Source organism: Bos javanicus, chromosome 16, assembly GCF_032452875.1.
Source record: "Bos javanicus breed banteng chromosome 16, ARS-OSU_banteng_1.0, whole genome shotgun sequence".
Lineage (NCBI taxonomy): Eukaryota > Metazoa > Chordata > Mammalia > Artiodactyla > Bovidae > Bos > Bos javanicus.
In genome coordinates, this window is record NC_083883.1 from 40322442 (window position 1) to 40335670 (window position 13229).

General features: G+C 37.5%; 1 protein-coding gene across 12 annotated transcripts in view; it reads left to right on the top strand.

Annotated features, from left to right (window-relative positions):
- Positions 1-13229, top strand: part of DNM3 (dynamin 3) — a 643632-nt gene that overhangs the window by 338445 nt on the left and 291958 nt on the right. For all 12 annotated transcript variants that reach the window (XM_061382632.1, XM_061382633.1, XM_061382635.1 and 9 more), the window contains one exon: positions 3744-3857. In XM_061382632.1, coding sequence (XP_061238616.1) covers positions 3744-3857 — 114 coding nt within the window. The remainder of the gene's footprint in view (positions 1-3743; positions 3858-13229) is intronic.

Consider the following 13229-nt stretch of genomic DNA (forward strand, 5'->3'; position numbering starts at 1 on the left):
AATTCATTAGCGAAAAACATAAAGCAATAAATATTCATTAAAATGATGTATAACTTAACCACATTTATTCAAGAATATATTCCAATATCAAATGGCAAAGTTCAACAATGCAAAATTGAAATTACTTTTGCACCAACCTTATATTTTCCCAAGGATTCCACTGTGAGCCACTACTATTTCACACAGTTTTATCAATGCTTGTCACTTATGTATATATACTGATGACTCACAAGTCTTAATGTCCAGTCCTAACATTTCCATTTTGCATCAGAGGTCAGGTCACATCTATTTGTATTTCCCGTACGCATGCATACTAAGTTGCTTCAGTCTTGTTCAACTCTTTGTGACTCCATGTACTGTAGCCTGCCAGGTTTCTCTGTCCATCGGATCCTCCGGGCAAGAATACTGGAGTAGGTTGCCATGCTTTCCTCCAGGGAATCTTCCCAGCCCAGGAATCAAACCCATGTCTCCTGCATTGTCAGGCAGGTTCTTTATCACTAATACCACCTGGGAAGCCCATGTGTTTCCTACAGATACTTCATATTCAGCATGGCCTTGACTGAATTCACTGTCAACTCCCTCACTTCTAAAACTTGGTTCTCTTCCTCTACTCCTTCTGATTTGGTAGCCCCAGGAGTTTCAGAATCATTCTAGAATAAATAGTGCAAGGTCCAGTAAAAATATAATGCAAGCCACGTTAATAAAAGATATTAAGATATACTGTGTTAAATAAAATCTATTCTTAGTATTCATTTCACCTGCCGCATTTTATTTAACACAGTATATCTTACATATTATCATTTTCACATGTGATACATTTTAAAACATTTAGTGAAATATTTTACATTTCTTTTGTATTAAGTTTTCAAAATCCACTGTGCATTTTACACTTACCACACATCTGAGATTAAACTAGTCACTAAGGCTCAATAACCATATGTGGTTAGTGGCTACTGTACAGTGCAGTTCTAGAGTCTTTCCTTCCACTAATCCCCCTTTCATCCAGCCATAAGTCCTACTGATTTTGTCTCCTAGGTGTTTGTCCAGTAGGTTTATTTATCTTTATGCTTTCTTCATCATGATGTTACTTCACACCTTGGTCATTTCTCACCTGGGTTATTTCGGCAGCTTACATAACCTAGTTTGCCTCAGGGAGCGTGGAAAATTCGCTGGAATGCAGGAGGATGTAATAGAACATCTAAATACATATTTTTATCTAGAAAACAAGAAAACAGTTAAGATGTATTAGTATTTAAAATATGTGTGTGTGTGTTTATATATGTGTGTTGATACCAGTACTGTCACTCTGTGACACAGAGAAGTCAATACCAGTACTGTCACTCTGTGACACAGAGAAGTCAATAACAAAGTTGTAAACGTAACAAATAGATTTCTCCCACAAAATAAAAAAATAAAATATTTATTTCATCTTCGTATCATACTTTCAAGTTTCTTTGTGTGTTTCTGTGGATATACACAGTTTAGTAGTACAATGGTCATATATACTTAATAAATTTACATGTATACTTGAAATTTATTTTTATTTTGCCAATTTTATCTAGAATTTGGGGTCTGTTGAACTAGATTGACTCTAACTTTACCCTACTTACCTCTGCAGCCTCAATTTCTTCATCCCAACTCATATTTTTGGCATGAAGTGGCTCTTTTCTATTGTGTTCTTTTTTTGTCCTTCTTTATGGAGAACAAATAAACAGGCAGACAGGACTACTTCCTGGTCTAATTTGAATTCTGTTAGGCTCTTTTGAGCTACCATGTTTCCAAGGAAAGCCTATTAACTATTAACATTTCTTAAGTTGTATCCGGTATCCTTCTCTTACTTAGCATACATCTCTTGTTACACTGTTACGTTGAAATTATCTCTTTATGGATCTTCATTCCCTATAAAACTGTAAAATTCTTGAGGGCAGGGTGTAGCATCATCACCTTTCTCATACTGACATATGATAGGTTCTTAGCAAATGTTTGCTGAACTGAATTCATGGTTCTTCTTAATGAAGCCAGCATGTTCTATCAACAGGTGAAATTATCTTATTGCAGTTTGTAGAGTATCTGGAAGACTTCTTCTTTATCCAAGATACCTGATAAAATGAAATAGTGAATATACTTTCACTGAGCGGGCTATGTTGAGTATGCTGTTTGTAAGCTGTGGTGGTGTGGCTAACAGGCTTACTGGGAAATAACCAGTTCCTTCTTACTAAAAATTAAATGAGATTATTTGCTGTAAGGAAAATGAAATTTTGATTGTATGTATACATGCAGTGGTTTTCAAACTTTAGTATGAAAAAGACTCACTTTGCAAAGTATTAATCTGTAGCTTCCTGGGTTTCATATGTATCTATTCTGATTCATGTGGATTTGTAGTTGTCCCAAGAATCTGTGTTTTTAGAAAGCATCCCAATGGTTATTTACTGTAACCATTTTATTTTATTAGCTGGTATAAACCATACTTTGAGAAGTATTGTTTCCTTCTTAGAGGATAAGAAGGAGTAATTTTAAACAGTCGTACTGCCTTAGTGTGGGCCTGAATGGGGTTCTGTCTGGGGGTCTGTAGAGTTAAAAAGGGAAAAATAGCTGATGCTGGTAGGTACTGAAACGGGGAATCAAGGGTAACTGAGACTGGGAATGTGGAATGAGTCTTGGAAGATCAATAATGACCTTGACCTTGAAAACTTATCTCACAGTTTTCCCTAGAATTGGCTTTCCTTCTTCAACTAGAAAACTTTAAAATATAAATATAAAAATAAAATCCGATTATTAGGGTATTTCCATTTACCTTTAAGAAGTGACACCCATTAGTCATTCAGTAATTTAAAAAATTATTTCAGGATGTCTAACATAATGAACATGCAGGTATAGGGTGATTTTTTATATTTAGAATGCTATTACAGTGCCATGTAGTATTTCATTTCTGTGACAACAAGAATTATCTAGCATAGAGGAAATGGTAAACTATGCCACATGGAAAACAGAACTTAACTTTGCAACAACCATGAGAAAAAGATCTTCAGTTAAATGCCATTTGTAGATAATTTCTATCCAAGTTGTTAACGTTTGAAAAGTTAAACACTGTTTAAAGGTTTTTATGATGATTCTGGGTATTCTTTAGCTTAGCAAAAACAATCAGAAGTAGATGGGTAAATCTGCACCATTAAAAACTTTAAACTTTTAATTTTAGCGTATTGTTTCAGCTTTCTCTCCCATTCAGCCCGTTCAGAGCTGTTAACAGGGAACTAATTGGTTGGCTTGGGTGTTTTCTTTTCACCATTTGGTGGCCAGTCTCTGGTGAAATTCTGAGATGCAAACCAGGCAAACAAATGGGCCAGTGGGCTGGACAGGGATAAGAGACAGTGGGCATGGAGAATCTATTGTTGTTCATTCAATCACTAAATATATTTTAATTGTAGCAGCAGTGCCATAAATAGGCCAGGCACAAGCATTTAATCTGCTGAATTTTAGTCCTGTTTCAGTCTCTGTGCTTCCACCATCCCTACGAATCTGCAATTTTGATTTGATTTTGTTCATTTGATGGTAGAGACTTCCCTCTGGTTATCTGGGCTTTTGGAAGATATATTATTTTGAGTAGTTTAAGAGAAGTTGAGCTTTGGGGAAACAATGTTGTTCTTACTGTAACTTGTATCTTGTTTTTAACTTAGGACAAGACTTGTGTTCCCCATAGGCTTATATTAAACTAAACATCTCTGCCGATCTGTGTTCTCTTGAAGGTGATTCGCAAGGGATGGCTAACCATCAGCAACATTGGCATCATGAAAGGAGGCTCTAAGGGATACTGGTTTGTCCTTACTGCTGAGAGTTTGTCCTGGTACAAAGATGATGAGGTAAGTCACAAAAGTGACAGAATTTTTTAAATTAAAATGCTTCTGTTTCAGATGAATTGATTTTATTGTGATATATAGTTTTGAGATGCTGGTGGTTTTCATTTAGTAAGACTTGGCTTGGGATGTTTGTGTGAAGAAACACTGTTTTTTCCTCATAGATTTTAAATTTTACAGGAGTTCCTTCAAATACCTTTTATTTCTGTGATGTACTGACATGTTTGTTTACCTAAAGGAACGGAGTTAGGGACCTGTAGTTGAAAACTTCCTTCTTTGTGAGAATGGCAAGTTACTGATATAGTGAAAGCTATTTTCATTAAATAATGCTTTGAAAATACTCAAGGTAATAGATCATCATAGAAACAAAGTTAATAGCAGTGATGCAGAGTTAATAAAGCATTTTGAAATTGTTGCTGTGACATCTGTCTCAAATGACAGGCTTTTGAAAATGTCCAAATCACTAGTCTTCAAGTGAGTCCCAGATAATTGTTTATACAAATTTTTTCTTTGAGAATTTGATATCTATGTAAAAGCATGAATTATGATAATTATGGTGTTCTGGTTCACTTTAAATGTTAATAATTTTGGTCCTGTGACTTATTACTCATTTAAATCTGGTATTTAGAAAAGCACACACACATGAAAATCAGTCTTACAGAGCCATTAAAGTGCTATAAAATGATACTGGTAAACTTGGGAGGGCATGGATGGAAATTCAGCAGTGTTTTGGAAATTTTAATAGCTCTGGTCTGAGGTGAGAAGATTTTGGTGCTTACAACGCAGCATGCAAACATTGGTTAAGAATATTCTGTGATGGCAAAACTATTTACAGGTGAGATTGTGTCAGTTGTGTTTGGCTATAAATGGCAAGCATATCAGAGTTAAAAGTCCTTCCACTCTTGGCTTGATAGCTTTTGAAAGCATTACAAGGTATTTTCTCAAATTGTTGGAGGAAAGCTTTGTGTCCTGCCTAGTTCTAAGTGCTTTGTGCACAGTAATGTGTGGAATAAGTATCAGATGACCCGCTGAGGGCCGCTACATTTTCTGCAGTGAAAGTGAAAGTGAAGCCGCTCAGTCGTGTCTGACTCTCTGCGACCCCATGGACTGTAGCATACCAGGCTTCTCTGTCCATGGGATTTTCCAGGCAAGAATACTGGAGTGGGTTGCCATTTCCTTCTCCAGGAGATCTTCCGGACCCAGGAATTGAACCTGGGTCTCCCACATTGTAGGCAGACGCTTTACTGTCTGAGCCACCAGGGAAGTCCAAATTAAAAGGAAATCAAATCCTATAGAAAGATCTAAAGGAAATTTCTACTCAAAAGCTTTATTTCAAATGTTTATGTCATGTATTTCACTAACTTCAGTCAAATGTGACATTGGTCATGAGTCTGAGGATTAGCACAAGTTTCTTTCCTGGGCTGGCTGCTTAGATAACCCTCTTAATTCTGTGGAAGCACCAGACTATAGCTTCTGGAGATCTGAGATGCCTTCCTAGATATAAACATCAGGAAATAGAAAATCTTCTTTTGTGTTCAGTTGTCCTACTAAATCTTCTCTTAGACACAATTTGCTTATAAGCATTTAGGTGATTATTTATGTACATTTGAATACAGATTGGCCTCTGAGTCTCTCTCAGTTATTCCAGGGAAAGCAAAAGACCTTGCTGAAGAAGCAGGATAATTATAACTAGTTTTAGTTTTATTTTTTTCTTTATATACTTATTTACTTTTGGCTGTGTCGGGTCTTAGTTGCCGCTTAATGGTCTTAGTTGGCCCACAGCATGTGGAATCTTAATTCCCCAACTAGGGATCAAACCCACATTCCCTACATTGGAAAGTGAATTCTTAAACACTGGACCACCAGGAAATTCTTAGTTTTAGATTGATTAATGACTCATTTGCTTCCCTCATAGCTCAGTTGGTAAAGAATCTGCCTACAATGCAGGAGACCCTGGTCCAATTCCTGGGTCAAGAAGATCTGCTGGAGAAGGGATAGGCTACCCACTCCAGTGTTCTTGGGCTTCCCTTGTGGCTCAGCTGGTAAAGAATCTGCCTGCAATACAGGAGACCTGGGTTCTATCCCTGGGTTGGGAAGATCCCCTGAAGAAGGGAAAGGCTACCCACTCCCATATTCTGACCTGGAGAATTCCATAGACTGTATAGTTCATGGGGTCGCAAAGAGTTGGACACAACTGAGCAACTTTCACTAATGACTCACTTAATCCACATTATAATCCTAAGGATAAGTACTGTAATTATCTTCATTTTTCAGGTAAGTAAATGAAGGGAAAAACATAACCTTTTGAAAAGTCATTTCTTTGGGTTCAGTTTTTCTTATGGAAAACACTTGGTGTTGGTGAGAATAACTCACTTACCAAAGTCTCACAACTGCTTGATGACAAAGCAGAAATTTAAATATAAGCTGTCTGGTTCCAGAATTTATGCCTTCAACCACAAATGGAGGCAAGAACCTCCAAGGTGTTGGAGTTTTCCTAGTCAACCTCGTCCCACTGAGGATTTATTAAGATGCATTCCAGGCATGCTGGCATTGAGCTTTCCCTGAGTGCTAGTATCAGGGGCTCTGAAGACTCAGATTAGCCACTACTGTTGGAGTACAGTTTTAGGGGTTTTGTTGTTGTCATTGTTTGGCTATGTGGGTACTGAAACAAGTCAGTTTGAAGGCACATGATGCTCTCTGTAGGGAAGGAAGAGGATTTGAGGGCTTGTTGAGCTCATGGTCACCCCTCAGCCCCTCCTCTCTGCTATAAACTCAGAATAGCTTTTTACAAAATCTCTGCTGCTGAAGCTCTGTCATGAGCACTTGATTACAATAAATAGAAAATACATGTGTGCAGTTAGTAACTGGGTGCCAGAGAACATTTTTATTAAAGGTATATATTAAAGGTGGAAGGTGGTTGTGTGTGTGTGTCTTGAGAGGCAGGGGTGGGTAACAATGATCCTTGAAACAGATTGGGATGATTGAGGTGAAGAAAGTTAAGAAAAGGATTGTTTTCCTAGTTTACAGTATTGAAAAAAGAGAAAATGACAGGCAAGTCTGGTGCCCTATGGAGCTAACTACTAGACTAATAATACAAAATCAGGTATTAAGTGCTCTGAAGAAAATAGGTCAATGAGCTAGAAACTGATGGGAGGAGGAACCTTTAGATTGAGTGTTTGGAAGGAAGTAACACTGCAGCAAAGACTGGAATGATGAACTGTATAGAAGATTGTATTGAAGAGCCCTCCAGGGTGGGAGTGGACAGGAAGCTTAGCGCTAAGATGGAGGAGGAGTAAGACAAAGAAGTAGGAAATAAAATCAGAGGTATCTCATCAGGCCCCACCAGTGATTCAGATTTTATCCAGAGGATAATTGAAGACCATCCATCGGCCTGTGACCTGATTGGATTTCTGCTTCAGAAGGATCACTCTGGCTGCTGGGTTGAGCATGATGTGTGGAATGGAATGTGTATGTGGATGGAGTGGGGTGGGCAGGAAGAGAAGAAGGGAGACTAGCTGGAAGAGTATATCAGTGGTTGAAGCAAGAGAAGATGGTGGCTTGTGCTGGATGGAGAGGAGAGCTCAAGTTCAGGGTTGCAACTTGATGGGCCACATACAGCTATATTGTAGTCAATAGATACTGTTTCTCATTAAAAACTACTCAAAAAAACAGATAGGAAAATTTCCAGATATTAATGCCTGACTCAATACCCCTATATTCAAAGTTTTTGTGTCAGTGGGACAGAGCCTGATTCCCCTGGAGCCATCCTCACTCATTCCCATCTTACTGCCTCTTGGCTACAGTCACCTTGGTTCTCTATTCTGCTCAGTTTCTCTTACTAGCACTTTCTACCACCACAGACCACCTTTGAGCCTGCTGGTGGGACAGAAGGGAGGTGTCAGCACTGTGTCCTTGCTCTTCAGTGTTATTCAATTAATAGTTATTAGCATCTGCTGGGAGATGAGGCTGGAAGAGATGGTATGGGGAAAGGAGGTCAGGAGAAATGTGAGGAGGGTGGGGCTTAGAGGTAGTGATCAGTCTCTGGCCTCTTGAATTTGTTCCCTCAACACCCGTCCTTTAGTAGCAGTTTTAAATGATGCTTAAATTTCATACCAGCCTTGCTGTCATAGCTTAACTATGCTTCTGGATATGGATTAAACATATTTCTGTGGGCAACTTTGAAAACCCCAAATTTAGAATTTTCCTTTGTGAAAATAAGCACGAGTTCTTACTCAACTTTTGGAGTCGGTTTGTTGGTAAGTTGAGTGTTTGTATTTTGTTCCCCTGATATCTCTCACATCAGTACTTACCCATTATGGAAATCCTGTTCCATGGTAGTTTTTCTCTCTCAGTAAAGCAAATGTGACCCTGTAAATAATATTATTAAGTTACATGTTTGTCATTTATTTAATAACTTACATTCAAATTAGCATAGAGAATTATTGTTTGTTTCTATGTTCTTTCATATTTCTGCTTTCTTATGTAATTAGACTGATATGTTTTCATTATGATCTAGTTGGCTGTTGAATAAATAGCATATTATGTCATATAAATAGATATGGTTTTATTTAACTTATGACAGGTTTGTAGTAAATGTAAATGGCTTATGAAGTATTCTTGTGATTAAAGAATAATAGTTCAAACTCTTTACAGGGTAGCATCAATTGAACGAAATAGCCTATAGACAATGGTGTGAATAGGGTGAGATACTAGAGAATGTGAATTTTCTATGATTAACTGCCAGTGTTGGAACAAGTCAAACTTCTCTGAACCTCTGTTTTAGCTTATCAAATGGGGACTATTATTGACCAAATCACCTCAAAAGGAATTTGTACAACTCTAAGAAATCATATGTTAACAAGTGCCTTTATAAACTTTTAGGTATCACATTTATATATTTATTCTTACCATTGCAAGTAATATCACACCTTCCTACAATAATGTAGATGTGAAGATCTGACTCATTTGAAAAGACCCTGATGCTGAGAAAGATTGAGGGCAGGAGGAGAGGGGGATGACAGAGAATGAGATGGTTGAATGGCATCACCAACTCAATGGACATGAGTTTGGGTAGACTCCAGGAGTTGGTGATGGACAGGGAGGCCTGGCATGCTGCGGTTCATGGGTTCACAGAGTCGGACATGACTGAGCAACTGAACTGAACAATAATGTCATTCTTTGACTCACATGCCTTCTAATTTCCAATTTTTTGTCATTTCCTATTGTGAGATAAGATGTATGGGATCTGGAATTTTTCAGCAGATAATGGTATGGTTCAGAGGGTAAGAGGAAATTCAGATTCTATCTCTTCGGTGGGACTTTTCCATACCGCCTCTCTTCCAGTCTGTGAGTTAGAGATGGTGATATCAAACTATGTGATTTCTTATCCAAGATGGCAGAGGCAATAGCATGATAACCCCACATAATAATTTTAAGCTAGAGTTGGTATGATGGTAATAGTAGGTCCCCAACATTTTCCCTGCTTTCTCTCTATCCTTAAAGTAACTAACTACCCTATCCTTAAGTTTTAGATGGATTCATGAACACCTTCAAACATCTGTGGACCGCATGTTTTGAACCATTATTCTATGTTACAGTAATGATATTTGTAATGTTACTAACAGATGATCTTAATAGAAAGGTTTCTAACCTATGTCCCAGGCAATGTTATTTCCACTTGTAATCTTCAGAGAATCTATATAATACAATGTGCTTATGGAAAACATAATTTATCTACTGGATGCTTGACTATACATTCTTTGTGCTGTGCTGTGCTTAGTTGCTCAGTCATGTCTGACTCTTTGTGACCCCATGGACTATAGCCCTTCAGGCTCCTCTGTCCATGGGGACTCTACAGGCAAGAATACTGGAATGGGTTGCCATACCCTTTTCCAGGAAATCATCCCAACCCAGGGATTGAACACAGGTCTCTTGCATTGCAGGCGGATTCTTTACTGTCTGAGCCACCAGAGAAGCCCAAGAATGCTAGAGTGGGTAGCCTATCCCGTCTCCATTGGTTCTTCCTGCCCTGGGAATCAAACTGGGATCTCCTGCATTGCAGGCAGATTCTTTACCAGCTGAGCTACCAGGGAAGCCCATATTATCCTTTAGCATTATTACAAAAGTGGCCCTGCACACATTTTTAGGGCTATGTAGGCCTCTTCTTGGGTTCATCCTCTCCATGGCATTCTGTCATTGTGTATACCCCAAGTCAAGGAGGATCTGCATATGAGGGTGAGGACAGAGCTTGGATTTGTGGGCTTGCATGTCCTCATACATCCCTTGGGGTCTTGGATGAATCCTACTCAGTTCTTTTGATTTCTATCAAAATAATAACATAAAGATATTTGTAGTACTTATATTTACTAACAGTTAGAAGAAGCAATACAGAAATTCAAACAACCTTAAGTATAACATTAGACAACCCTCTGCGCAGCAGTTTTTAGCCAGTTGACGACACCCTACTTAGCAACTCTAGCCTTGTGCTGGCCCAGCCCCAGGAGAGTACATTGGCCTCTTTCTCCTCCCCTTCCCATCACTCTACTCAGTGCTGTCAGTTTGGATTGCCCCAAACTCAAGGTGTTTCTGTGTTTCCTCATTCTTTTATGTGCATCCGTTCCAGAGTAGTCAAAATGCTCAACCAAGCCAAATGGACTTCCAGTTAACAAGTTGCTCCTTAGTTCTAAAGTAATTGTGGTTGTAAAAAATATCTCTGCTATTCATTCTACTTGCTTAAACTCATGACACCCAGGTTTCCATCTGAATGGTGGTCTGGATGATGATCATCATGATAATGGTTAACATTTATCATTTGTAGTTTACCAGGCACTGAGTCTAGTTAATATTTCATGTACATTCCCCATTTTAAAAATGAAGATTGAGACTCAAAGAGAATGAGTAATTTAGCCAGCTACTACATGTCAGTGCTATGCTCCTAATCACCTGACTGTTTCCCAACAAATATATTCTGAGCACCAGTTATGTACCAGATACTATCCTGGTCACTAAGGATAAAGTGGTTGACAAGTTTCCCACTCTTATAAAGGATGTGTGTGCACGTACTAAATCGCCTAAATTGTGTCTGACTCTTTGTGACACTATGGACTGTGGCCCACCAGGTCCTCTGTCCATGGGATTCTCCAGGCAAGAATACTGTAGTGGGTTGCCATGCCCTTCTCCAGGGAATCTTCCCAACCCCGAGATCGAACCTGCACCTCTTGTGACTCTTGCATTGGCAGACAGGTTCTTTACCACTAGCGCCATCTGGGAAGGCCCTTATGAAGGATACTTCTTGATAAAGAAAACATAATCAAGAACACCTATGAGATTCAGATTGCAAACTATGAATAAAATAAATACAATGATGTGTTTGATTTAAGAAGTATCTGGGATGGGACTTACAGCATGGGGGGGGGGGTGGCGACATTAAACTGAGTGGTCAGAGAAAGTTTGTATTAATGCCTAAGGCAAGATTGAGCCTGATGAATATAAGAAATTGAATTTAGACCACTGTGACTGGAACAGAGAAAAGGACTCTATAAATTTTGATCCTAAGAATGATGACAAGTCTTTGAAGTTTTTAAGCTGGAGAGTCACATAATAAGATTTGAAATTTTTGTAGATCTTTTTAATTGTTTGTAGAGAGTAGAGTGGATGGGGACAAGCTGGATTGGGGAGTTGTTAGAAAGCTATTGCTGTGATATGGTAAGAGGTAACAGCAGCTTGGGCTAGGTAGTTTGAGGGAAACTGATAGAAATGGATGAATTTGAGGGAATTTTTTTTTAGATGGTAAAATGACAAAAACTCATTACATGTGCTAAGTATTGGTTGATTGCTTAAGTTCCTGCTAGATTGTAAGCTTCCTGACACAAGGAGCCACTATCTTGTACCATGTTCTACCACCAGGAGACGGTACTGATAGGTGATGCCAAGTGAATACTGGTTGAGTGAAGATGCAGTTGAGCAAATAAATAAAACACAGTATAGTTATTCATCATATCTTCATATCTCAAGTGCCTAAACCAAATTATTGAATTATAGGGTAAAATTACCACTAGAGACAGACTGTCTTAAATTTTTCTTAATTTTCATCATTGAAGGTTAATGGATTTTTTTTCTTCTGATCATATAACTTCCTGGAATCAAGATAATTTATGCAGAAAATAAATTTCCCAATGTCATTTTCATACATTATAAATATATTTTGCATGGTTCTTTGGAGGGATTGCCCTTAAAAGGGCAAGGCATTGGAATAAAATAGAAACTATCATTTCAAAGGATTTTGGATTCAGATAGTCTTACATTAATACTTAAAATCAGTTTTGGAAAAAAATGTGATGGCTTTTATTTAAAATATTCCAAAAAAACCCACATTAGAATAGGGTATTCTGATTCAAGGAAAAAGAGTCTTATTTTTCTTGATATCAATAAAAAAAGTGTAAATGGTAGTTAAAATCTAGTTTATGAATAATGATAGTACATAGTCAATATTTTTTTCCATTTAAGTAAGCCAACATGAAGATTAAAATCATAATGGGAATACTCCTAGGGAAGTAGGGTAATTCAGCAGAAGTATTTCCAGTGGAAATGTACCAACCTTACAGTATTGAAGATAATCCAAAATTTGCATTGAAATAAGGACATTCTTTGCACTCTTCAAAAATTACAGGCCTCATTTTTGTGGGTTTATGTGTTTGGATAGCATGATAAGGAGATTATAGAATTCCCTTGTAGGGATATTTACTTAGTATTGTTTTATTATGTAGCTGTAATAGTTGACACATGTAACTTTGGTAATAGGAAACAAAGTGACAGCTATATCCCTGGATGGCAAAAGTTGTGAGACGGAAAAGTTATAGAAATCTTTGGCTCTTTCCATTTGTACTTACACTTTCAAGTTTCTAGCTGTTTCCTGCTAGATCTGTTTGTTCCCTCTGATGAGGTCAGGATTGACCCTGTGAACGCTAGTCACACTCCTTGCTCAGTTGTTTTAGTTAGCCAGAGCTTAGGTATTTTTACTTTAAAAAAATTCTCAATAAATATTAAGATTTAAAACATTTATGTTACTTTAAATTCTTCATGATCACAGTTATATGTGTGCTTTTTCATATACATAAGCTATCTTATATTATGCTTTTTAATGCAGGATTATTTCATATAAACATTTCCAAGTTCTTGCATTATCCAAAGATTTATAATTTTGAAAAATAGATGGTATTATATTCAACAAACCATAATAGTAAATGCTATCTCAAATTTATTAAAAATACTTATAGACTTAAACCCATTCCCTCATAGGTATTATTCGTTGTACTCAGAAGTTTATATTAGAAGAAAAATATTACTCTTTCTATTACTCTTTCTTGGAAGAGTAAAAAT